General features: G+C 42.9%; 1 protein-coding gene across 2 annotated transcripts; it reads right to left on the bottom strand.

Annotated features, from left to right (window-relative positions):
• Positions 1-6,451: 6,451 nt before the first annotated feature.
• Positions 6,452-17,502, bottom strand: RNF6 (ring finger protein 6). Of its 2 annotated transcripts, none has more exons than XM_062194572.1 (5): positions 17,176-17,502; positions 16,452-16,534; positions 14,746-14,948; positions 13,204-13,299; positions 6,452-9,413 (listed from the first exon to the last, which is right to left on the bottom strand). In XM_062194572.1, exons 3-5 carry the CDS (start codon positions 14,936-14,938, stop codon positions 7,651-7,653), a joined length of 2,052 nt encoding a protein of 683 aa, XP_062050556.1. In that variant the 5' UTR covers positions 14,939-14,948; positions 16,452-16,534; positions 17,176-17,502; the 3' UTR covers positions 6,452-7,650. The 2 variants fall into 2 exon arrangements, with proteins under 2 accessions (XP_062050556.1, XP_062050557.1); XM_062194573.1 differs by lacking the exon at positions 17,176-17,502 and adding an exon at positions 16,660-16,995.
• Positions 17,503-26,965: the final 9,463 nt, after the last annotated feature.

The following is a 26,965-nucleotide window of genomic DNA, read 5'->3' as shown; positions in this document are numbered from 1 at the left end:
AAAAAAAAAAAAGGAGGGAGGGAGGAAGGAAGGAAATAAATAAATGAGAGAGGGAGGGAGGGAGAGATTCCTCCTTTCTAATGCAGTGAAGGTGTATTTAGTTAGGCTTAGGTGAGCTGGAATTCCTACAGACCTGCAATGTAACGATTGTCTCTTTAACGGTTGGTTTGATAGGCCCACCTTCCCAGGATGTACCTGTGTCTTATCTGGGTCTAAGAAGGAGACAATATAAAGACCTCACGGAATTTAGATTCCACATGGTGGTGTTGTAAGTCCCCAAAGTCTTCGCACATGCTAGGACCCCTCTCTGTTTAACTGATTAGTATGTCACCCACTACCTTATAAATGAGGCTGCGAAGAGGTCTCTTTTTGCCAGGGACCATGTTTGGACATACAGCTCCCTTTTTCTCTTTCATGGGCAACCCTTTGACCCACTCTTTTTTTTTTTTTTAAGATTTATTTTTATTTATTCGACAGACAGAGCTAGAGAGGTAGAGACAGAGAGAGAGGTCTTCCATCCGATGGTTCCCTCCCCAAATGGCCGCAACGGCAGGAGCTGAGCCGATCTGAAGCTAGGAGCCATGAGCTTCTTCTGGGTCTCCCATGCAGGTGCAGGAGCCCAAGGACTTGGACCATCTTCCACTGCTTTCCCGGGCTATAGCAGAGAGATGGATTGGAAGAGGAGCAGCCGGGACTAGAACTGGTACCTACGTGTGATGCCGGTGCTTCAGGCCAGGGCATTAACCTGCTGCGCCACAGCGCCGGCCCCTTGACCCACTCTTGATGGGCATTTCTCCTTATGGGGAGGGGGGCATACTCATGCATGAATATTTATTCTTACACTTTTAATTAAATTATGTTCTCACCAATGCAGGATGGGGAGGGAGGGAGGGAGAGAGAGAGAGAGAGAGAGAGAGGTGATTCTACTTTGAATTCTTACCACTTTGGGGGCAAGGAGCTGGGATAAAAATTATGATACAAAAACTCATGGCAAAGAGACAACAGTGACACTCAAAAGATTAAAGAAAGCCTCCAAACTATGCCAAAAGCCAGAGCTGAGAGTTACAGAATGGGCCTCCTAATAAAATGCTAAAACAACAACAACAAAAACACTACCCTTTAGCAAACTAATAAAAACACCAGATTTCTGGTATTGGATACAAGATCCTCAAATGAAACTGTTAGAAAGCTAATTAAAATTTTAAGGATGTTGTATTGTTCAAAAAAAAAAAAAAAAAAGCCCCTAGCATGTTGTTCAGAGACCTACAAGACTCTTCAAAAATTATGGCAGTCTCTGAATTGAGCACTCACATCAAAGTGCTAAGATCAAAGCCATTCACTAGCACGTCCTCAAGCCCCACATTCTCCACCCCAGCACCAGGAGGGAAATCTCTATGCTTCTCTGAAAGCAGCCCTGAATGAGGATCTGAGTCAGCCGGACTGGATGAGCAATTTATTCTACTTCCAGATAAGTGAGTCAACAATCAGAATGCTTATGAGACTCCTATTTCCATTATTCATCCTGCTAAGCTTGTTCAGCAACATATGGTGTATATTCCATATCAGTCATCAGCGTTTGATACTTCTTTGAAACCCCTTTCTAGTCTGATTTTTTTTATTCCATTTGACTGGATCAGGTAGGTAGAAGCTTCTTTTATCTTTATCCTCTAAATTACAGGATGGTGAAGAGCTGCAATAAAACCTGATTGAGGGGCTGGCACCGTGGCTCACTTGGCTAATCCTCTGCCTGAGGCGCCAGCATCCCATATGGGCACCAGTTCTAGTCCTGGCTGCTCCTCTTCCAGTCCAGCTCTCTGCTGTGGCCCGGGATGGCAGTGGAGGATGGCCCAAGTGCTTGGGCCCGTGCACCCGCATGGGAGACCAGGAGGAAGCACCTGGTTCCTGGCTTTGGATCGGCGCAGTTCCGGCTGCTACGGCCATTTGGGGGGTGAACCAACAGAAGGAAGACCTTTCTGTCTCTCTGTCTTACTCTGTCAAATTAAAAAACAAACAAGCCGGCGCCGTGGCTCAACAGGCTAATCCTCCGCCTTGCGGCGCCGGCACACCGGGTTCTAGTCCCGGTCGGGGCACCGATCCTGTCCCGGTTGCCCCTCTTCCAGGCCAGCTCTCTGCTGTGGCCAGGGAGTGCAGTGGAGGATGGCCCAAGTGTTTGGGCTCTGCACCCCATGGGAGACCAGGAGAAGCACCTGGCTCCTGCCATCGGAACAGCGCGGTGCGCCGGCCGCAGCGCGCTACCGCGGCGGCCATTAGAGGGTGAACCAACGGCAAAGGAAGACCTTTCTCTCTGTCTCTCTCTCTCACTGTCCACTCTGCCTGTCAAAAAAAAAAAAAAAAAACAAACAAACAAAAAACCCTGATTGAACCACTCTAATTGAGGAATGGATATCATACAGATAACTGAAGTCAGAGTGGCTCAGTCATGTCACTTCACAAAACAGTATGTGTGTGATTTTGGATTCTTTCTCACCAGTGAAAAGTGTGAACATCTTTGGCATTGTATATAAGAGAGCTGGTATAGGGTTTAGTAGGAGCATTTTTACAATTTAATGCAATGCAGCTGTGTGTATGTACTGATCACTCAAGAGGTTATCACATCTTCAAATGAGTCATTAACAGAAAAAAAATACATCAGAAAGTGTTTTTCAAAAGAAATATGTTATTAGAAAAAAAAAATGAAGGCAACTCAGTCTTCAGTGATTTGATATTTAAAGCAACATGTGCTAAAAGTTAATTATAGATCCCCAGCATTATGCCAAGGGCAAACAGATTCAAGGACTAACACACTGGTTGAGAAGTACTCACAATCTGTCCCTACAGAGAGGACACCATCACCGCTGACTCCCACATCACGTTCCTTTGAACACGGAATGATGTACTCAATGATACACGGATCTGGCCCCCGAAAAACCACTTCCTAACACAGACACCCCAGCTCTCTGATTTGCAGTGTTACACAAGACTGAGGGAAAGCCCCCATGTCAGCCTGCAAAGTGAGGAACTACTACTGCCTGCATGTGACATGCTACTTCTTCCCAGCTCACTCCTCCCCTGACCAGACATTATGCAGAGAGAGGCATGTAGAGAGATTAAAAATTCATTAGATCCTTCTGTCTGGAAGTAATCTACATGAAAGTGCCTCGGGCTCAGCTTTTTAGCTGATCCTTAACACAGCATCTCCAGATGTCTCATTCACCTCTCTTCTGGATTTATCTTCATAACACAGATTCTGTTTTATAACTTTCAGGGCAGGCCTTCTCTCTTCCCCATTCATGAGATAAAAATGATATGATATGGAAATAGTAATTACAAACACATGATGTACCAAAGATAAAGTTAGGAAAATAACTTTAGGAAGAAATAAATTAGACTAAAAACTTTCCAAGGCATTTCTGTTTGTCTAGAATGTAGGGTGGTAAGGAAAGCACAAGCTTTGGAGGCAAATGGTTATGCAAAATCATTCTCTAAGAGCTTTTTTTTTTTTTTTTTTTTTTTTTTTTTTTTTTTTTTTTTACAGGCACAGTTAGTAAGAGAGACAGAGACAGAGACAAAGATCTTCCTTTTTCTATTGGTTCACCCCCTAAATGGCCGCTACAGCTGGCGCACTGCACCAATCCAAAGCCAGGAGCCAGGTGCTTCCTCCTGGTTTCCCACACGGGTGCAGGGCCCAAGGACTTGGGCCATCCTCCACTGCACTCCTGGGCTACAGCAGAGAGCTGGACTGGAAGAGGAGCAACCGGGACAGAATCCGGCGCCCCAACTGGGACTAGAACCCGGGATGCTGGCGCTGCAGGTGGAGGATTAGCCAAGTAAGCCACAGCACCAGCCTAAGATCTTACCAACTACTTTTAAGTGGCAGTAATACTTCCAAGGTTGCCTTAAGAGGTTTAAACTATGAATTCTTGTTAAACATTGAAAGGAAAAAAAACCCTGTAAGAGTGATAATCTAATAAGAATCATTACAATGCTAGCTGACACCAGAAAAATCAGGAAAATGAAAAAAATAGGATAAAAAGATGTAAATACATGGGAGGGCAGCTGGGAAGCTAGCAATGTGGAAATAAATGTTTGCGAGATAGTCACACTATAAGGAGCAAGTTGTATGGACCTCATACAGAATATAATATTCAAATGAAGAATTTCAAACTATTTATCCCTTTCTATTATGGAACCACAAGAGTACAATTCATTGCCAAATGGAAACTATAAATAGATTAATGAATTGTTGTGTTTATCAGCTTTGTTTACTGAGAAATTAATGAAAATACTAAAGAACACCATTCTTTGTTCTTAGTTGGGATACCAATTTACAAAATATATTAAGCTGTACTGCTGTTTACAGAAAATTTTCCATACAGTCTACGTCTGTTTCCAACACTTATTTGGGATCTTTTCACATGCCACTAACACCATCATGTCTTACAAATGACTAAGTCAAACAAAGAACCAGTGTACTTTTTTAAAAAATCCTCTTTTCATTACCCTTTTTGTAATCCTAACTTTCCTAACTAATCAAGCTAGTAGAGCTAAGCCAGTAGAGCTAAGACTTTCTGAGGAATATTCCATATAATAATGCTGGGAGACAGCATTGTGACACAGAGGCCACCACCTATGACACTGGCATCCCATGAATGCAGGTTTGAGTCCCAGCTGCTCCACTTCTGATCCAGCTCCCTGCGCTAATGCACATGGGAAAGCCCTAGAGGATGGCCCCAGTCCCTGAGCTCCTGACACCCTTGTGGGAGACCCAGATGGAATTCTAGGTTCCTGGCTCTGGGGAGCAAACCAGCGGATGAACGATCTCTTTGTCTCTCCCTAATTCTACCTTCCCAATATGTAATCTTAAAATCGTAACAATTTATTTTTATTTTTTAAAAGAATTATTTTATTTCTTTGAAAGACAGAGAGGTAGAGCCAGAAAGAGAGGTCTTTCATCCACTGGTTCACTTCCCAAATGACTGCAATGGCTAGAGCTGAGCTGATCCAAAGTCAGGAGCCAGGAGCTTCCTCCAGGCCTCCCACATGGGTGCAGAAACCCAAGGACCCGGGCCATCCTCTACTACCTTGCCAGGCCACAGCAGAGAACTGGATCGGAAGAGGAGCAGCTGGGATTCAAACCAGCGCCCATATGGGATGTCGGCACTGCAGGCTGGGGATTTAACCCACTGCACCACAGCGCCGGCCCCAAAATAGTAATAATTTAAAAACAGAATGTTGGATTTAGCTTCCCATCACATTGAAGAAGCATGATGTTATGCTCTATACAGGACTTGTCTCCCCAAACTAATGTACATGTTTAAACCCAAAAGTCTTATGTCAACAATAAATGGTTAGTTATTGATGGAATAGGATAGAGCCTTGATCCAGTTATAGTGTCTGAAGGTGGGACCTTTGGGAAGTGATCAGATTGGATTAGGTTGCAAAGGTGGAGCCACACGAAGGAATCACCATGACACTGCAAGGAGAGACCACACAGAGGGCAGATGAAGAGTTGTACTCCTGTATTTTTCTGCTTACTGGCTCACCTTGCCATCTCCCTTGAAACCTGTTCTGCCCTCATCAGACACCAGACTAATGGGGCTAACTGATCATAGCCTGTGAACCTCCAAAATCTGTAAGTCAAAATAAAATTAAGATGCTTCTCTCGTCCAGTTAGTTATAGTAACAAAAACCTGGCTAATCACATGGTAATGTTGAAGAATGTGTGAGGTGTATGGTTAAGCCAGGTTTACAGTGTTTAAATTGTCATACATTGTAACTGCAATTTGGTAGCTTGCTTTCCTCCACTGAGTTGACTCTTACCTCTTCATACTGAACTGGGGATCAAATAATCTCTTCTTAATGTTTTTCTACCCTTCTCTCCTTCCAGTATCACTACCATCATCAAGTTAGATAACAGCAATTAATGATGATGATGACCACTGACAATAAACACCATCATGATGTTTTGTCACAATAGTTGCTTTTTGGTTTCTTTGCTTCCCATCTCTCCCTGTCCCGTTGTGCTCTGCATACTGTACTAGACCAATTTTCCTGAAACTTGAAAAATGACCTAATCATTTGCTACTAAAATCAAAGGATGATTTCAATTATCTACATTTGTAAGGTAAAATAAAAATTCCTTAGGCTGATACGTAAAGTCTTCAAATCTGACCCAAATTAAGCTTCCAGTCTTATATCCTATAATTGACCTAAATAAATTTACTCCAAAGTCACAACTTTTTATGAAAACTTCTCACTCCAGGTGTTAAATGTACCCCTAATATTCGTGGGCATGCACCTAACCTAATGAGTAATTACTAAACATGGACAAAAACAGAATGTGGACATACTTCTAAACTTCAGATTCTGTCCTTGAAGTATTGTTCTAACGATTTTGCCCAAGCAGCCACCACAAGAAAATCATGTCATATATTCATAAGCAAACAATCAATTCATTTTATCAACTGATTTTTAATTTGTAAAAGTAAACACATCTTTTTCATGAAGACAGAGACTTTTGTCTGTCGTCCTAGGGAACCTCTACCTGGCACCCAGTATGATACAACTACTTGGAGATGAATAAACCAGAATAAGCAATAGAAAAAAAATAGTTCACATACAGCCTTTGGTTTAATATTTATTGGTAGAAAGAGATCATCAATGCATATTTTGTGTTTTATAAACCTTACATTCTCTTAATGATCTTTTGCTTTATTTGGAGTTTTCTGGCCTCCAAGTGAACTTAACATATCTATGCATGTAATTCTACATTGACATTTTTTACGTTTTAAAACTAAGTATGAGAAACCATGCATATTATATACCTCACTTAATAGTACAAAGAATTATTTGCACATTCAAAAGAAAAATCACAAAAAGGCTGAAATCAAGTTAAATAACCTATGTGTTCTAAATTTTCCACATTCCATTTCTGAATAAAGAAATATTTGTTCAGTGTTATATATTGCTTGTTGTCTAAGATTGTCAGAGACGCTTTAGTATATTATCTCTATTTTAAAATTACATCTTAATCCACTTCGAGATAATCTCATCAACATTCAACATTATGCCTTATGCAGTATTGTCCCAAAAGCTTAAATAAGAATCAAACTTTAAGTTTTTAGACTGAATATTTTAACCTTAAAATTATATAACTATATATACACATATGGTAGGCTACATATTAAATCATTTCAAGTAACTTAAATGTATTTAGCAAACATTCAGCCAAACACTCTTTCAAAGGCTTATTTAGACATCGATGTCTAGACATAGTACTATGCCTATGAAACTTGAAAATCCAAGTCAAGTCTGCTGTAGTATTAAGAAAAAGAAGAATGACTTTTAACCTACTGAATTGTGCAATACAAAAGTGCTTAGCATGACAAAATTACCAAAATAAAAACATTTTAAAGGTTATTTGGTTCTAGCAATAGTAACTATTATGTACTTTTGGATAATTTAACATTTGCATTTTAAATTTTATATAAATTTTCTCTTTTTAACAAGTTAAAAAAGCACACAAAAAATAGTCCAAACTATAATCTATTATTTTTCATCCTGGATTTAGCTCATCGCAAGTAACTAAACAAAAGAATTCCTGAATACTCAACCCTATTAAAATACAATATCTGTCTAGATCCCATTATTTCACCCATTGTTTACTATACTGGACCCTAAAACAGGCTGCCGACAGATGGGACAAGTGCAATTCTCAGAAAGCCACCGGTCAATACAATGAATGTGAAACTCATGCATGCAAGGTAACTGCCTGAGCTTGTTTCCAGTTACGTAGTCACTGATGCAAACACTACAGATTTTACTTAGCTCACTATCAAGGTTGTTATGCTCATAGTTCCTAGTGGAAAGATTGTCAATCTGCTCTTTGGTTAAACCACGGATTCGGTCATCATCATCACCTTCATTTAGTAAAAAGAAGTGAGCAAGGCGAAGAATAGGTAGGGTCCCAGTTTCAACTAAATTGTTTGAATTTCGCAACTGCCTGCCACCTCTACTGTCATGGTTTTGGCTATGAGGCTGGGTGCTCTCATTTTCCTCATGCATTTCAATGCTGTCATCTTGGGCCCTCATGTCTTGAGAGGAACCTTCACTGTGCTGGCTGCTGTCGTTAGCTGTAGCTAAGTTATTCAGTTCTGAGTGCATCTCTGGCAAGTGCTGATCATGTCTTTGAATCTCTGACTCAGATTCAGCCTCCATTAGAGAACTCAATTCTCCAAACCCAGTCATGATCTGCCTTAAAATTGACCTCAGAGCAACTGATGATGGCTCAACAAGTTCATTCTCAGAAATCCTCCGAAGAGGAACTGTAATAGTACTCACATAGGTTCGAATCCCTGACCTCTCTAAACGAGAAATAGTTCGGCGAAAGCCCCCACTATTGCTTTCAATAGTGACTGTATTTTCTGCTAGCCCTACTCTCGATCGAGTTCTGTTTGCAATACTATCCCGATCTCTATTTTCCCCAGGACGAATCCTTCTCACTTGAAGGTCCAGGGTGATTGTTGGATGCCGTCGTACAGCAGTTGAGGATCTGCTGGATTCTTCACCTTCTTCTACTGTGATTCTTGACACAAGTCTTGAATTCGAGAATGGGGTATATGCAGTACCTCTGCGTCCTCTATCTTGCTCTACAAAGACATGAGTTAGACCTCTTCTTCTCCTAACAGACCTTCTAGTAGTTTGCTGTACAGGTCTACTTTCCCTTTGGGAATTATGAACAGTGCCGCTCTGTCTCTGAATTGGTGAACGGCTTCGACTACTGAAGGTAGATCGTAATCTAATTGGCTCTAATCTTTGGTTTGTATTCCTCACTGTAACATTAGTTCTAGCCCCATTTTCCCAAACATGTGCTGCCCCAAATCGTTGCCCTTCCCTTTGCCTGAGTTCACTGCCACCTGACTGGTTTGCATGACTACTGAAATTAGGGTGTGAAGCATTTGTTCTAGGGATGCCAGCTGTGCCCCCAATTCTATTTCTCAACCTTCCCAATGGTGATGATGATCCTTCGACTGAATTCTGCCCCCTTGAACCAAGCCTAGTCCTTGGAGTGTTGGAACCACCACCATTAAAATTCATTGAGGTTTGGCTTCTTGTTCGCCTAGCCACAGGACTACTTGATCTTTGTTGCCTACTTCTAGTGTGATCTCTGTTAATATCTGAAAGTGGAATGTGCATATAATCTTCTCCATCAATTTCAAGTCCTCTATTTTCATGATTGATATGGATTTCCAGACTAAACCGAAACTCTCCACTGTTTGGGTTTGTTCGACTCACAGCTCTCCAAGTTTGGTTCCCGTTTTGTCCACTTCGAGTTGCATTTCCCGTGCGACGAAAGGTGTTCAGCCATTCAAGCAGAGAATCTTCATTTGAACTTTCTCTCGGGACTGTCGGGTCTGGAAAGCAAATCAAATCAGTCTGAGATCAATTCCTAAAAGCTATCTTTAGATCTTTATCGACCACTTGTAAGAAAAATAAAGTCTGCAGTAAATTAAAGGACATCTGTGTATTTTAGTAAATGAAAAAAATGCCAAAAAAAAAAAAAAAAAACCCACCTTGAACTTCCCTGATTTTAAAAAACAAAGTTATTTTTTGGAAAGGCAGAGTGACTGAGAGGGAGGGAGATACAGAAATACAGACACACAAAGAAAAAGAAACAAAGAGAGAAATCTTCCATCTACTGTTTCATTCCCCAAAAATCACAACAGCCAGGTCAAAGCCAGGAGCCAGGAACTCTATTTTGGTCTCCTATACAGGTGGCAGGGACCCAAATACTTGGGCCATCTTCCACTGCTTTCCCTGGAATATCAGCAGGTAGCTAGATAGAAACTAGAGGGACCTGCATTATGGCGTAGCAGGTTAAGCCACCACCTGTGATGCCTGTATCCCATATGGGTGCCAGTTTGAGTTCCAGCTGCTCTACTTCTGATCCAGCTCCCTGCTAAAACGCCTGGGAAAGCAGTAGTGGATGGCTCAAGAGCATGGTTTCCTGCACCCACGTGGGAAACCTAGAAAAATCTCCTGGCTCTTGGCTTCAGCCTGGTCCAGCACAGCCATTGTGACCATTTAGGGAGTGAACCAACAGATGGAAGCGCGCGCTCTCTCTCTCTCTCTCTCAGCAGATGGAAGATCTCTCTCTCTCTCTCTCTCTCACTCACTTTCACATAAATAAATCTCAAGAAAAAAAGAAACCAGAGAAGGTAGGACTCAAACCAGCACTCCAATATGGAATGCCAGTACCATAAACAGTGGCTTAATCTGCTGTACCACATGCTGACCCCAAAACATGAACTTTCTAAAAGTATGTACTATAAGAACATTGTAAAAATTAAAATATCATGTATGTAGTTATAAAAATCTAAACACCACGTTTGAAAAAGCTGTGGTGAAATCCTCATTCCTGGGGCTGGCGCCGTGGTGCAGTAGGTTAAATCCTCCACCTGCGGCATCGGCATCCCATATGGGCACCGGTTCTAGTCCTGGTTGCTCCACTTCCAATCCAGCTCTCTGCTCTGGCCTGGGAAAGCAGTAGAAGATGGCCCAAGTCCTTGGGCCCCTGCACCCATGTGGGAGACCGGGAAGAAGCACCTGGCTCCAGGCTTCAGATTGGCACAATTCCGGCCGTTGAGGTCATTTGGAGAGTGAACCAACGGAAGGAAGACCTCTCTCTCTGTCTCTCCCTCTCACTGTCTGTAAATCTACCTCTCAAATAAAATAAATAAAATCTTTAAAAAAAAAAAAGAAATCCTTATTCCTGTTTTCTGTTTGCTCACATATTAACAAAATATGAACGTAAACAAAGAAATAAATCCAATACCAAAAGTGTACATTTAAATTGCTTCATTGATAACAGCAATATTAATAAAATACAATGGCAAATTTTTATGTAAAATTCATCTTATATCTGTGGAATCTTTCTGGCAAAGCCAATTCATTCAACATTTTCATAATTAGGTTTTGTATCACCTTAGGAATTTTATAATATCTCTCAGAAACTGCCAAAAATATACACCTCAAGAAATCTGGCTTTCTGAATATAATGCTAAAATCAGATTACATATATTTGTGTGAAACTGAGAGACTACAAGCAAGTTATTTAAGTTCTCTATGGTTGTATTCTTGTGTGTAAATTGGAAATAACAGTATCAATCTCGAAGGGTTACCATGAGCATAAAGTAAGACATATATATAAAATAATCAATACAGTATCTGGCACACAGGGAGCACTACACCAATGTCAGCTATTATACATAATACAGTAAAATATATTTTACATCCATTAGAACACTTGCTTTGATCACTGTTGTATCTCCAGTCACTATAACAATATCCAGCATAAATCAATTAGTATTGTCAAATGAATCAATTTAGAAATAAAAGTCTCCTAAATGTCTTTGACTATGATACTGCCACCAAGCTTAAATTTTCCATTCGCAAACAGTGGATACATAAAGCACAAAGCTCAATTGAAAACATTCTGATGCTCATTAGACTTTGAAGTTTGTTCTATTCCAAAATAGCTATTAAAGGAGACTATTTTGGTTTATTTCATTACTGCAGTCTCTCTCCTTTAAAAAAAAAAAAAACTTTTTTAAGTGTTGAAGTTAAAGCTATTATTAATCAGCTGCTGGTGCCAACAAAACAATATATTCTAAAGATGATGACCTCCTTTACATGTGATGAATACAATTTGTATTACAATGTGTGCAAAGCCCAGAATTACCAGTTACAGTGATATGGTATAAATCACATATCTAACAAAGAAAATGGCTTACAATCCAGTTTCAATTTGGAAAAACATATGGTGAAAAGGCAGTTAAATATTAATCATTCTAAATGCTACTGCCCTCTTTGATTAGCTAGAATATAGTATGATATGTGTGAGGCTTTGTTCATATCTATTCAACTCTGTCCTATTCTTCCACTGTAAAAGCATGGTCAACAGGCAAGTGGACAGCCTGCTAATTAGGTAAGGTCTTACATTAAGTCATCATCAATGGAATGAGAGCAGAAGTGATATGAGCTACTATCAGGTTGGTGCCTGGACTTCCTTCTTCAGGGCTAGAACCCAGACTCAATGGTTTTGACTTAGCTCAATCTTGCAAATGATTCCTGGGAACAGCAGCATCAGTGTAAAATTTAGGATGATACCAGAGATGTTCTGAATTTGTGCTGTCCAATAAAGAAGCCACTAGTAACCTGTGACTACTGAGCACCTGAGTGTGGTGGGACTGAGAAACTGAAGTTTTATTTAATTTCCATTAATTTACAGAGCCACATGTAGCTAGCAGCTATTGCACAGGACAGCACAGCTGCAGAACCTCTCTGCTAGTTAGGTGGGTCCCAGGAGGATCTGTGGAACAATCTGTTCCCTGGATTGTTAACATGAGAGAGAAATTAATGTCTATCTTATTGAGCCAGGATATTTTGGGGTTTTTATACAGACTTCATTGTATCTAATATAATGATTCTGATATGACACTTTTAATAATGAATACCTCTCAGGAGAGAAGATTAGGAAGGACATGAGACTTGGCTTTTACTTTTAACTCTATCTACTTATATTTAGTTTAAAGATTTTTTATTTTTATTTTTTTAACAGAGGCTTCGTTTTTCCTAAGAGCTCTTTATGTTATGGCTTAGTGTTTCCTCAAAAAAATGACAAACCAACCAACAAACAAAACAAACAGACAGAGGTCTCCTGACTCTTTCTGTATTCTGTATATAAGGTAAGCAGCTCAGGCCAGCGCAGCTCCAGCCGTTGTGGCCATCTGGGGAGTGAACCAGTGAATGAAAGACTGTCTCTCTCTCTCTCTGCTTCTGCCTCTCTGTAACTCTGCCTTTCAAATAAATTAAATTAAATTTTAAAAATTCAGAAACTAACCTTATTTGCATTGTTTTAAAAAAGGAGTGAGTACATTCTAAGATTAAAAAGAATTATAACTTAATCACATATTATTCTATACAAATAAGCTTCCTGAAGGCAATCTATTTAACACATCTTACTAGTTATTCCATTCTATATTGCCTAACCATACCATTTTGCATATAATACTCAAACATAAATATTATCTGAATATATTAAACATGAAAAGTTAAATTAAACACAGTGTACAAGATCCAGCATTTTCATTTCTGCAACTGCTCCACTCAAGCCTGTCCCTTACGGAGAAGGTTCCACAGTACCTCTGTTGCTTGTCCCATTTCTCAGGTCAGGCTGAGATGCTAATTGTTCCTTAACTCCATCTAACCGCTGCTGCAGCTCTTCTGATGTTATTTCTCCTAAGATGATAAAAAATTGCAAAGAATTTGAAATTATCAACTTTTATGAAATCTCAAAGGATTAGACTCATTTTTAACAACTTACAGAATCTCTTATTTTCATTTAGTCTGTAAATTGAAGATAGTTAAAAATATTCAACTGATAGAAATATACATCAGTTTGGTTTATTAGAATTTATTAAGATTTAATTTGAATAACTGTCAAAGTGTTCTCAGCTGATGTACTTAAGAACTTATAAGCTGTAATTCTGTAGATTTTTGTCAAAGTTAAAAAAGCAGGGAGCTAACAATGTGATGCAGCAGGTTAAGCTGCCATTTGCCATGCCAGCATCCCATATGGGCACCAGTTCCAGTTCCAGCTACTTCACTTCCAATCCAGCTTCTGCTGCACCTGGGAAAGCAGCAGAAGATGGCCCAATGCTAAGGCCCTTGCCACTCATGTGGAGGACCTGGATGAAGCTCCCGGCTTCGGCCTGGCCCAGATCTGGCTGCTGTGGCCATTGGGGAGTGAGCCAGAGGGTGGAAGATCTCTTGCTCTCTCTCTCTCCCCTCTCTGTAACTCTGCCTTTCAAATAAATAAATCTTTAAAAAGAAATTAGAAATGGAGAATTTCTAGGGAAAACTTCAAATCTATATTTACTTGAATTTTACCTCAATATTTCACTAGATGGTCATCAATACACAACAGATAAACATACAAATTTCAATTAGTTCATTTGTAAAGTGAATCTAAAAATTGATAGTACACATTGGGTTTTAGGGGACTCATTCTTCTGAATAAACAAATTATAACATCTTGAGTTAGAATTGAATTCTGAACTATATTTTAATTGTTCAAATATTATTTAAGAAAAATAAACCATATATGTGAAAATTTAACATTACATATGTATTCCTCAGTTTGTTAGTTTGCCATTGGTATAATACATCCTATATTCTCACCTATTTTTAAAATACAGAAGTCAGTGATTTTCTTTGTTATATTAAAAAGTTTTTGGTTTTTTTTAAATTCATATACTTCTTTGAAAGGCAGAGCATCGGGGAGGCAGAGAGGGAGAAACAGAGAAGTAAAGAGATCCAACTACTGGTTCACTGCCTAAATGGCTGCACCAGCTGAGCCTGGCCCAGAACTCCATCTAGGTCTCTCAGATGGGTAGCAGGAGTCCAGGTACTTGGGCTATCATCAGCTGTATTCCCAGCCATCAGCAGGGAGCTGGATGAGAAGCGAAGCTGCTGGGACTCAAACCAGCACTCTAATCTGGGATCTGGAACCCCAGGTGGCAGCTTAACCTGCTGTGCCCAGCCCCAGCCCTAAAAAGTTGATCAACTCACAATTACAGTAAACTATATTTGGGAGAGCGAAACAAGGGAAAAGAAAACTCCTTATTTTGAAATCCCTCTTTCTAATGATGAAAAAAGGTGTCTGCCACTTTACTCATCTCTTACCAGGGGTGCCTAAAAGATTATGATCTCTCATTAGCCGATAATCTTCATCATTGAGTTCATTAATAAACTGGTAATAGGCTTCTTCTCTGTGGAGACGCTCTTGCTGCCACCTTCTCTCATTCTCATGATGATCCTGGTCTTGAGATGAAGCTGCTTCACCACCACCATCTGATCTAGATCTAGACTGATTCATACTGAGCTGCCTGCTCAAACAACATATACAAAATCATGATGTTAGTCATGAAATGCATAGAGCTTCATATTTTTAACCTATATTTTATTTTACATTTTGTCCCTTACTCAAACACTTCACTTGCCAAATCTTGCAGTGAGAAACTGACATGCAAGATAAAAAAAAACACCCTCTAGGAGATAAAAACACAATTGGGCCTACTTCTTTACCTAAAGCCATCATTTAAGTTAAACTGGATTTGGGTTCACCACATATTTCTCAAGCCTGAATACCAAAGGGATTCATTTTGCACTTCTTTGACTCAGTGGTAAGGCTGATCTAAAAGTCCTCATTCATGTTCAACATTAACATTTGAGGCTGGATGATGCATGTTCTTTACTTAATAAACAAATCAGAGGCCATGACTTGCATTTATTTCCAGCAAGGTATTCTTCCCCAGATGAGGCTCATTAATGAAATACTACCACCCCACCCTCCTCACTGCACTTTGTGAGGTGAAAATGATTCAGCCAACTATAACTACCAAAGAAACTTGGAGTTGATCTCTCCTGAAAGCCTAACAGGAAGACTCTGAAAACCAACAGGAGGTGATACAGCACACGTGGCTGTCATCGGTGGAAGTGCCGGGAATGCTTTGTGTTTCTCTGTACCAAGCCTCAGCCCTCACCAGGAAAGGAAAGTATCGGGGGCTTCTGAGGGCCAGTGAAACATCCTGGTGCTGTCTAAGCAAACGGTATTTTTGCATTATATTTAAATGTCATTCCCAAGAGGCTTACTTTTAAACTGTAAAGAAATCAAGGAAGAAAATGGCTTCAGAAATATTTTAGAATTTCCAAAACACCTCTGTGTAGTGAGTCACTGACACAACAGTTATCAAACTTGCTGGAACAAATTTTTAAAACCCCAGATGCCCAGATCTTACCCTAATTCTTGGTTAGAATTTACCACAGTAGGGCCAAGATCTATGGTTAAGAACAAATCTGGTTATTCCATGGGTGACATGAACTATCCTTGACAATTTTGGGTATGCCACCAAGGGGCGAGTGTGTGAAATCGGACTCAATAAAGGCTGGAGGCTCAAATGGCCTATGCTACCAGTGAAGCAACTGTTGCAAGTCTGCCTCTCAAAGTATACCAGGTGTGTAATAAGCAAGCTGCTTTCAATGTAAAGTAGTCTAAACTGCTGTAGGAGTAAGCAAATTTCACCTGGATTCTAACAAATTACAAATTCAAGGCTTTTTTTTTTTTTTTAAAACAGTGGGTATGTCATTTTGAAAGAGAGATCCACTCAAATTCTCATTGCCACTACTAAAAACTCAAGATTCCTTTCCATTTCCAGAATAATCAGGACCAGAATTAGCCAAAGAGCATATCTGGCAGGTAAAGCAGTGAGCAATTTAAAAAACTTAAATCTAATATAGATTCAAGCTACCTAGTTATTACTCAAAATTTGAGTTTCAACCTCAAAAATAGTTTTCTTGTACAATTACCCACAGTTAAATCACAGTGATACCTCAGTTTTCTTTCAACATGCTTTTAACATTTGCACTGGCATCCATCCGTCAATTGCGTGTGCCTTTTTTGAGAGCTGCCCATCTGAAGCAATAAGAGAGAGTTCCATTACTCAGTACGTTGTCTGTAGGCCAGACACGGCTGCTAGTCTCCCAAGTCCGCTGCGAAACCACAGCCCGGCCTCCAGCGGACTCTTGCTAAACACTCACCTAGACAAAAGAGCTCCGCACACACTCAGCCCCGAGAAGCTCCCGCAAGGCCCTCCCCTCAAACTGTCGCCACTCGGGATCAGGCCTCCTCGCTCGGGCCTCCTTCCCAGCCCGTTCCCCACTCGGATGTCGCCAGGGTGGGGTGTCTCGAGTTCACTTCTAAACCTGCACTTCTTCGCCACCCCCGCCCTCCATCCGGCAACTGGTCCCTCTCCCTGGCCGTGGCGACGGGAACTGGCGCAGGGGAACAGCCCTCGGCACAGTAAACACACTAGGCTCGGCGGCCCAACCAACCTCTCTCCAACCGAGCCTCAAGTAACGCTTCCCTTAGCGACCTAAATTCCCACAGGGCAGCAGGTGACAGACGGTGCACCTGAACCAATCACCAGCTCGGCGAGCTCATTAACAGAGCAGTCAACCAATCAGAGAGCTGGTGGGTGGCGCCGAAAAAAGGCCTGCTTCCCTCCGCGTCTCCAGGAAGTAGTGGTAGGACTCCGAGCTGTCCCCCGTACCCACCTCGTTAGAAGTTGGGTAGTCCGCCTTCCAGCCGGAGAACACACTGCGGCAGGTTGTCTCCTGTCTCGGGTGCCAGAGGCCGGCACTGGGAGGCGGAAGGGTTCTTGTAGCCGTTGCTCCGGGGCCCACTGCGCCCCGTAATCGTCCTCTGAGCACAGAAGCCGGATGTTCGTGTGCTGCAGTTTGGGGTGGTCCCGCTGGTGGGGCGGTTGTGGAGGAGGAACGGCAAGCCCCGGCCCTTCCTGCTGGACGGTCCTTTTCAACCTCTCACGGCCAGGCCGCCTCCGCGGCGGAGAGAGGCTCCGCTGCCGGCCGGGGACTCGCGGGTGCGACTGCAAAGTGCGTCCGGCGGGGGCCGGCGTGCTGCGTTCCTGCGTTCCTGCGTTCCGCCCTCTGGACGCCGCCGTCACAGAGCCTGCTCCCCGCGGTCCAAATACCGGGCGGCTGGGCGCTCGTGACAGCTGCGTGGTTGCCAGAGCTCGGCCAGCTCTCCGCGTCGGCAAGCGCCGCATCTGCCTGCTCTGCGCTTGGGGGTCGCCTCTTTGCCGAGGCTGGCTAGCGAGGGCAACCCCGCCGCCTTGATCCCTCCACTGCCGGGAGCGGGGTAAGGTGCTAACCGGGCAGGCCCACTGTCTTTCTGGAGATGATAAACTACAGCAAATCATGAAGTGCGTTGCCTTTTCACTTTACCACTGAGAAAGCAGTCTAAAACGCCAACATCCCTCTCTCTGCTTTTGTGTCTGAGCCGTGTCTCACCTCACCGTTGGTTAGCATCTTGGCTAGGTTGCTGGCCAATCTGAGGTCCGCCCCTTTTCCTGCCATCACCACCATCCAGGTGGCTTAATCCCTGGACAGAGCTTGCCCTGCTGGGCTTCGTCATTCCTCCGTGGGTTCTTTCACGACTGCACCAATTTTTGAGGAGTTACTATATATCCCCACCATTATGCTGGGCGCTTGAGCCACCAGTGGAGCAGGGTTATATGGACAGGTTTTTAAAAATCAGCATACTTGTGTTAATATAGATACTAAAATGTAAGTAAATAAAGCAGCCTGTACAAGGGCCTCCCAGATCTGTCCGCAGGACACCTGTACGGACTGATGGCCTGGCACTGCTGAGCTAGCTACCTGAAGCTCCTCTACAAGATAAGGCAACTCCTACGCAACCCCCGCCCCACTTTTTCCTAGTTTGCTCTATCTCCCAGGACGCAGACCTCAGCTTTTAGGATTCTTTCCTGATCCCTCTGAAATGACACTGTTACCTCACCTTCCTGCAAAATACTCACGCATAAAACTAGGCAGATAGCCTAGTTTGATGGCTCCCAGAGAGGAAGGTTGACTTTTCAAGCTGCTTTCCTATTGAGAAGGTGGAAAACACACACGAATAGAAGCACTTTATAATTTATGAGCATTTCTAATTTCCAGGTCTCTGTGAGAAAGTAGGGTTAGTACTGTTACTTCCGGACAGTAAAGAGAGATCAAGATGGTTGAGTTACACTCAGTAGCCAGTTAGTTTACCGCATAACTGTATGTGACTATGTATTAGATGCTGGTGGTAATGGCATTGAATCACACAAACAGTAATGTCCTCATGAGACAAGGACATTGCCCTGTTTTTCCATGGAAAAGGACAGCCATTGAGCAAGTACTTAACAATGATTTTCTGTTCTGTTATAGGTCTCCCCACCTGGAGTCTGAACTCCTTAAGTGCAAACAAATGGTTTTATTCCTTCTTACATCCCAGAATTTAGCACTGTACCTGGCAGAATGTTCTTCTCAGCTGACTGCATGGATTAGCAGAGAAAAATGGAATCTTTTTTGCAAACAGGGTTGATACATGTTATTATAACGACCTCAGCTATTCTAAGCACAACTCTGAGAAAACTGCACGTGAGCTATCCAAAAATTCAGGTAGAAACTATTTTACATGTCTATACAGAGTTTTAAAGAAGGAAATAGTCCCTCCCATCAAGTGCTAGTTAACGTTAACTGGGAAAGACAAAAACCCTAAGACTCAAAAAACATAAAATCCAATCAAGTAATTTACGCAGTGCGAAAGCTTTTGTGAATAAGGGGACAGAAAATGTATGTAACTCTACACCTTGCTTCAGTCTTGTAGTCGAAGACAGAATGACTCGAGAGAACTAGATGTGGTAGTTGGAACCGAGAAATGAATGAATCATTTTAGGCCTTTCAGGTTCTATGCAGCAGGTGAAATTTCTGGTCTAATGAACCCTGATTGATTGTATTGATACCTGGCTTTTTCAGTGTGCACTAGCATGCGTTTTTGGACTCCAGGACACTTTTACAACTGGAGGGGGAAAAGTGTAAGAGAATTGAAACCTAACATTAAAATGATGCTCTGTGGCTGGCACTGTGGCACAGTAGGTTAACTCTCCACCTGCAGCACCGGCATCCTACACAGGTGCCAGTTCCAGTCCTCACTGCTCCTCTAAAGAGGGTTAACTTTTTTTTTTTTTTTTTGACAGGCAGAGTGGACAGTGAGAGAGACAGAGAGAAAAGTCTTCCTTTTTCTGTTGGTTCACCCCCCAGTGGCCGCTATGACCGGCGTGCTGCGGCCGGCGCACCGCGCTGATCCGAAGCCAGGAGCCAGGTGCTTCTCCTGGTCTCCCATGGGGTGCAGGGCCCAAGGACTTGGGCCATCCTCCACTGCACTCCTGGGCCACAGCAGAGAGCTGGACGGGAAGAGGAGCAACCGGGACAGACTCCGGCACCCCGACCGGGACTAGAACCCGGGGTGCCAGCACCACAGGCAGAGGATTAGCCTAGTGAGCCACGGCGCCAGCTCCCTCTTTCTACTATTGCCTTTCTAATAAATAAATCTTTTTTTTTTTAAAGTTTGATTGACATGTAGTACTTGTATCTTTTTAAAAAAATATTTATTTTATTTATTTGAAAGAGTTACAGAGAGAGGTAGAGACAGAGAGAGAGGTCTTCCATCCTCTGGTTCACTCCCCAGATGGCTGCAATGGCCAGAGCTACGCAGATCCGAAGCCAGGACTCAGGAGCTTCTTCTAGGTCTCCCATGAGGGTGCAGGGGCCCAAGGACTTGGGCCATCTTCTGCTGCTTTCCCAGCCCATAGCAGAGAGCTGGATTGGAAGAGGAGCAGCTGGGACTAGAACCGGTGCCCATATGGGATGCCAACACTTCAGGCCAGGGCATAACCCGCTGCGCCACAGTGCCAGCCCCATATCTTTTTATTGAATACATTGCAATATTTCAACAGATGTCTACAGTTTAAACAGATCAAATTGGGTAATTAGCATACTATTTCCTCTTTTTTTTTTTTTTAGGTTTGAAGCCTATTAATTCCTCTCTGTAGTTCTTCATATGGCATATAATACATTAATTGTGTCCAGAATTCTTTTTAAAAGATTTATTTATTTACTCATTCATTTGAAAGGCAGAGAGAGAGAAGGATCTTCTATCCGCTGGTTCACTCCCCAAATGGCTGCAACAGCCAAGGCTGGGCCAGATCAAAGCCAGGAGCCAGAAACTTTTTCTGGGTCTCCCATGTGGGTTCAGGGGCCCAAGCACTTGGACCATCTTCCACTGCTTTTCTGGGGATCTGAATAGGAAGTGGAGCAGCCAGGACCTGAACTAGCGCCCATAAAGGATGCTGGTACTTTAGGCAGAGGTGTAATCCAGGCCACAGTGCTGGGCCCAGAATTCTTATTGGTCACAATTGTGGGTACATTTTTGCAAGAGGAGGACAATGGAACCAACTACAATCTCTGCTTCTGTAGCTGACTCCAAGGCCATAACTTATGTTCATTGTCTCCCTCATCCACCCCCCTTTTAGAATCCCCACCACCTCAGCGAGTTCTCCTGCTGGTGTAGGTAGCCTGGTTGATGGATTGAACCAGACACTCATCTGTAAGAGGTTTAAGACCCCAGTTATCATGCTCTTATCAGGCTGTGGTTACAGTACTTGGCCATTTGCAATTATGACTGGGCTTGGAAATACCAAGAAATGTCCCTAGTGGATCTCCTGAGTAACCACTATAGTCTTGTCTGTTCTCTTCTGTATCAGCTGTGTCCACCTCCTGATGGTTGCTTGCTGGTCTTCTGGCATTAGGAGCCTCAGTGATCTTAGAGCAGCCCTTGTGTTAAGTTTAGGGAGCTCTTACTGTGTCCTCTGATGGAAAGATCCCACCTCTGAGTAGCAGAACCTCTAGCCTAGTAGAGCCTCCTGTTACAGGGACAAGAAACACAAATTTTTCAAATGTGTCTCTGGGAGTAATGCTGAGTGGGCCACTCACTTTTGCCTCATCTGTGGATTCATGTCATCTATCTACTGGAGACACAGTACCATAAAAAGGTACTTTAATAAGTTTATGGAAAATGTTTATTATGGAAAAGCTATGCATGGAGTCAATGTTAGTGCACCAAAATAAATTCATCTTTTAATCTCATTTTCCTCATATAACTTCATACATCCTTATCTAACAGCCACTGGTTTAGGGAGTATATTGGATCCTAAAGGCTATCCTAAAGGATAATGTTCCAAACACATTATTCCAATGTGGAGTCTCAGCTGTGCCTTCAACAAGCCATTGCTCCGCTCCATCAAGTTGATAACTTCCAAATGGTGTGGTACCTAGTGTGACCAATGGGTCCTCTGGACAAGTGCCACCCCCACATCTTGCTGTAAAGTGAGTTCCTTGGTCTGAAGCAGTGTTATGTGAAAGTGGTGTCAGAATATTAGTTGTTCTCTGAGTCATTGCATGTTAGTGATGGCTGAAGCACATGAGGCAGGAAGGCAAGCTCATACTCAGAACATATACATACCAAAACCAGTCACGAGACCCTGAGCTTCCAATCCAGCTTCCTGCTAATGTGCCTGAGAGGCAGTAGATAATGGCCCAAGAACTTCGGTCCCTACCACCCACATGGAAGACCCAGATTGAGTTCCTGGCTTCTGGCTTCAGCCATGGCTGTTGTGGGCTTTTGAGGTATGAACTAGCAGGTGTAAGATTTCTCTCTGTCTGTCTGTCTGTATGTCTGTCTCCTTTCAAATAAATAAATCAAACAAAAGAAAAGTCATGATAAAATGTTATTCTTTTCAAGTTGGAAAGGGCCCAGTGCAATCCAGTAACTGTTTGACCTCCCTGAGAACTCAGTGTGTCTCTGCTGCTGACAGGTCAGACATTCAATAGCAGCTGTAGCTAGATCAGCTTTGGAGAGAGTCCAAAAAGTTAGGCCCATTCATAGTCTCCATTTCTGCCACCACAGCTATCCCATGCATGAGTCCATTGTGAAAGAACTTTGGTGCCATAGACATAAGCAGCCTGATGTTTGCTGGCCTAGTCATCCTATCTACTTGGTTGGTTAATGACTCTTCTGCTGTGGAAACTCTGATGAGCAATATGTGTTATGAAAAATGATTCCAATATGTGCACTTCCCCTAGAGGTCTATCCATCGGCCCATTTTACAGCCTTTTTCTACATTTTTTTAAAAGATATATTTAATTATTTGAGAGAGTTACAGACAGAGGAAAGGGAGAGAGGGAGAGAGAGAGAGAGAGGTCTTCTATCTGCTATTTCACTCCACAAATGGCTGCATGGCCGGAACTGGGTCGATCCAAAGCCAGGAGCCAAGAGCTTCTTACTGGTGTCCTACATGGGTCCAAGGGTCCAAGGATTTGGGCCATCTTCTGCTGCTTTCCCAGACGATTAGCATGGAGCTAGATCAGAAGCAGGTCAGCCGGGGCTCAAGCAGGCACCCATATGGGATGCCAACTCCACAGGTGGAGGCTTAATCTACTATGTCACAATGCCAGCCCTCCTATATTTCTTGATCCAGATCCCTGACCAACAAAGAAGGCTAGCATTTGTCACTTCCCATGAGTATACCCTCACCCTAGCCATTTCTTTCTTCAAAATCGATGACTAAAGGACTCCCTGAAGCTCTGCCTACTAGGAAAATTTCCTTTCTCCAATCTCATCACTGCCATCACCCCTGGGATTGAGTTCAAAAGTGTGGCTACAGACATTTTCAGTTCACAGCCATAACACAGTGATCCATCTATTAACTAAACTTGGATTATTTCTTCTTCTTTTTTTTTTTTTAAGATTTATTTTATTTATTTGAAAGAGTTACAGAGAGAGATAGATGGCCGCAATGGCCAGAGCTGCACCAATCCGAAGCCAGGAGCCAGGAGCTTCTTCTGGGTCTCCCACGTGGGTGCAGGGGCCCAAGGACTTGGGCCATCTTCCACTGCTATCCCAGGCCATAGCAGAGAGCTAGATCAAAGAGAAGCATCCGGGACTAGAACCGGCGCCCATATAGGATGCCGGCGCTTCAGGCCAGGGTGTTAACCTGCTGAGCCACAGCGCCAGCCCCATTTTTTCTTCTTTTTCAACTGGTAATGAATAATGTCCCTGTGGTCATACTTGAAGTTGAGGGAGATGCATTGGTACAACAGTGGTAGGTGACATGAGGGTCTCAGCCACCTGTTCCTTCAGCCTTCCTATGCTCTCTGGACCTGCTGGAGCCTAAGTTTTGGCATATTGTTCCTCATAGTGGACTGTTGCTGCACCTGCCTGATCTTATGACACAGTAAGGCAGTGGAACCCAACTTATGATCACCTGGTGTCTATTACACATGGCTTGATACTCAGTTTCTACCAGGGCTGAGTATCATGACAGGAACTCTTTTTCAAATGGTGTATAGTTTCCTTCAGCAGATGGAATGGCCTTACTCCAGAACCCTGAGACTTCAGCTATGACTTGCCTATTGGAGCTTGCCAGAAGCACGATGTGGCATCTTTCTCTGGTACCATGAGATCTGCAGACTCACATGGCTTAAGTGACAGGGCTACTTGTACCACAGGATCTAATGACTATAGAGTCCTCTATTTCCCTGGCCCTCATTTAAAGCCTGCAGCTTTCCAAGTCACCTGATAAATGTATTGCCAACGACACTGAATATGCTGCCCCTAAAACCCAAGAGGCATACCCAACAGTCTGATTTTTTTCTTAGCGATAGGGATGTATAGTGCAAGAACTTGTCTTATACTTCGGAGGGGATGTTTCAACACACACCAGGCCACCAAACTCCTAAGAAATTCTGATATATGTCAGCCCCCTGAACCTTCATAAGCTTTATCTCCTACCTTGGTAAGATTTATCTTACCAAGGCATGCAGAGTACTTACCACTTCTTGATTGTAAGATCTAATTAACATGGCAGAAGAGCGCACTGTTCAGCTGCATGTCCAGGTTACCCAAGATCCTTTGGACTATATTGTGATGCAGAGCAGAATAGTTAAAATTGCCCTGGGGTTAGGGTATACCATGTCCATGCCTTGTGTATGCAAATAGCTCTGATATTCCTTCCTGGTGAATATAGAAAACCAATAGCATCATACATGTACCATGACTGTTCTATTATGTTCTAGTAAAGACACCAAATGTAACACAGCAGCTTTAATGAGGCCAATATTTGGTTAAGTTCATGGTAATCTTCTGCTGTCATCAGCATGATCTACCCAGTTTTTGCAGAAGTCAGACTGGTGAATTAAGTAGGGTTATGTAGGAATTCCAGACCTGCATTCTGTGTCTTTGATTATGGTGCTAATCTCTGCCATTCTCCTGGACTATTATAATGTTTTTTATTGTCTATCTTGGTGGGAGAGGTGCAATTTCTTTTTTTTTTAAGACTTGCTTATTCATTTGAAAGGCAGTTACAGGGTGAGGGAGAGAGAGAGAGAGAGAGGGAGGAAAATATTGATTTAGATCTTCCATCTGCTGGTTCACTCCTCAAATGGCCACAACATAGGGCTAAACAAGGCCAAAGCAAAGAGCCAAAACTTCCTTCCGAGTGAGTTTGGCATTTATATGGGTTGCTAGCATTGCAGGCAGTGGTGCTACAATGCTGGCCCCAAGAAGGGACGTGGCAAAGACTTCTATTTTGAGTTTCCTACAAAGCTCTTGCTCCATAGTTCAAGGAACCAACACGAGGATCCTGTCAACTACTCAATATTTCTATTCTCCATAAAGATAACTACTGGTTGGGTTCATGGACTCAGTGAATCTGCTTTGCTTAGGTGGACCTGTTGGGCCAGAACATCAGTTATTACCTGACTCTCATTTGGTTCTTCATCAGAAGAATGCAATTTCTCTATCAGTCAGTTGGTTTTGAGTCTGGGAAATGACTCAGGTCTGAAAACTGGAAGGAGATTTTGTCTTTCCATTGGGGTGCCTGACCTCAGCCTTCTGCTAATTCATGATTCATTATGAATTCTCTTCTATTTATATACATTTAGCACCACTCTTTTGGCTGCTCATCTGTCTTGTTCCTAGGAGTACCCTATTTTGTTACTCCTCCCCATAGGTCCCCAAAGTTTGGTTCCCTTGGCTGATATTCTGATTTGGTTGGCCATTACAGTAATTAAGTGTTAAATCCTTCTGATGGACCAGGTGCTGTCACCTGGTCTCTGCTATTCTCGTGTACTCCAATCCCTTTTGCTACCAGCAAGCCTAGTTCTCTAGCAGCATCTCTTATTATCAGCCTCCATTACAGAAAACAACTTCTCAGTGATGCTGATACCCCTTTCACCTGGCTTTTCTCACTTCCTCAGTTTCCTTGGAACCTCTTGAGGAAAGTAAGTAACCCTTGGTGGACTGTCTGGTCTAACATGGCAGAGCCATTCTCACATGTCTCACATGCATGAGTCTTTTGATCCCTTCCTTCACATTCTGCCATGGCAATTCTGGCCTCTCTACTTCATTTAATGCATGCCGTTGATTTTTCCAAGGTTCTGAAAGCTGGCTGGCAGCACATTAGAAATATCCCCGAGATACTCTCTGTGGCATTAAATACTACACCATGGGAGCATAGTCTCATACCAATGAGTTCTCCCTTACTCAGCTTTATGTTCTACCAGCTTTAGTCCAATACCTTCTTGATTGCCTCCCAGACATTCTATTTGGCTTTGCTGGTACAAATTATCCAGGTACAGTAACATTTTGGCTTGTAATCCCTTTCCAGTCTTAGCAAAGCAAGCGCTACCTCAACTGAAACAAGGGGAAATGGAATCCCAGTTTTGGTCTACTGTCAAAAGAAGGAGATGGGAGGAGAGAAAACAGTCTTATAAAGGTCTTCTTTATTGGTGATTTCTGCTTGGGACAGGAAGGAGGGCATTTTCTTCTAACAAGAAGGGGGAGTGGCCAGCGCTGTGGTGCAGCAGGTTAAAGCCCTGGCCCGAGGCACCGGCATCCCATATGGGCACTGGTTCTAGTCCCAGCTGCTCCTCTTCCAATCCAGCTTTCTGGTGTGGCCTGGGATAGCAGTGGAGGATGGCCCAAGTCCTTGGGTCCCTGCACGCACATGGGGGACCCGGAAGAAGCTCCTGGCTCCTGGCTTCGGATCAGCGCAGCTCCAGCCATTGCAGCCATTTGGGGAGTGAATTGGCAGATGGAAGACTTCTCTCTGTCTCTACCTCTCTCTGTAACTCTGTCTTTCAAATAAGTAAAACAAATCTTAAAAAAAAAGAGTGGATCGCTTCTGCAGGTGTATTGGTCAGAGCAATATAGGATCCAAATGCTGTATTTACCCAGAAATGGTATATGTTCTCATTTCATAGCTCAGGGTCCCTCTATTTCCCTACAGGGTTTGGCCATTAGCCTGGGAGATCTGCCTTGACTGAGCATACAAGCCATTACTGTGGTTCTTTGCTGTAGTTCAAGTTTCACTTGTGCCTGCTCTTCAGCTTGGTCTGTCCTCCAACTGCAGGTGAGGTGCTGACAAATGTGCCCACAGACACA

The sequence above is a fragment of the Lepus europaeus genome, chromosome 6 (genome assembly GCF_033115175.1).
Source record: "Lepus europaeus isolate LE1 chromosome 6, mLepTim1.pri, whole genome shotgun sequence".
Taxonomy (NCBI): Eukaryota; Metazoa; Chordata; class Mammalia; order Lagomorpha; family Leporidae; genus Lepus; species Lepus europaeus.
Note: the sequence above shows the minus strand (reverse complement) of the source record. Positions and strands in the feature narration are given on the sequence as shown.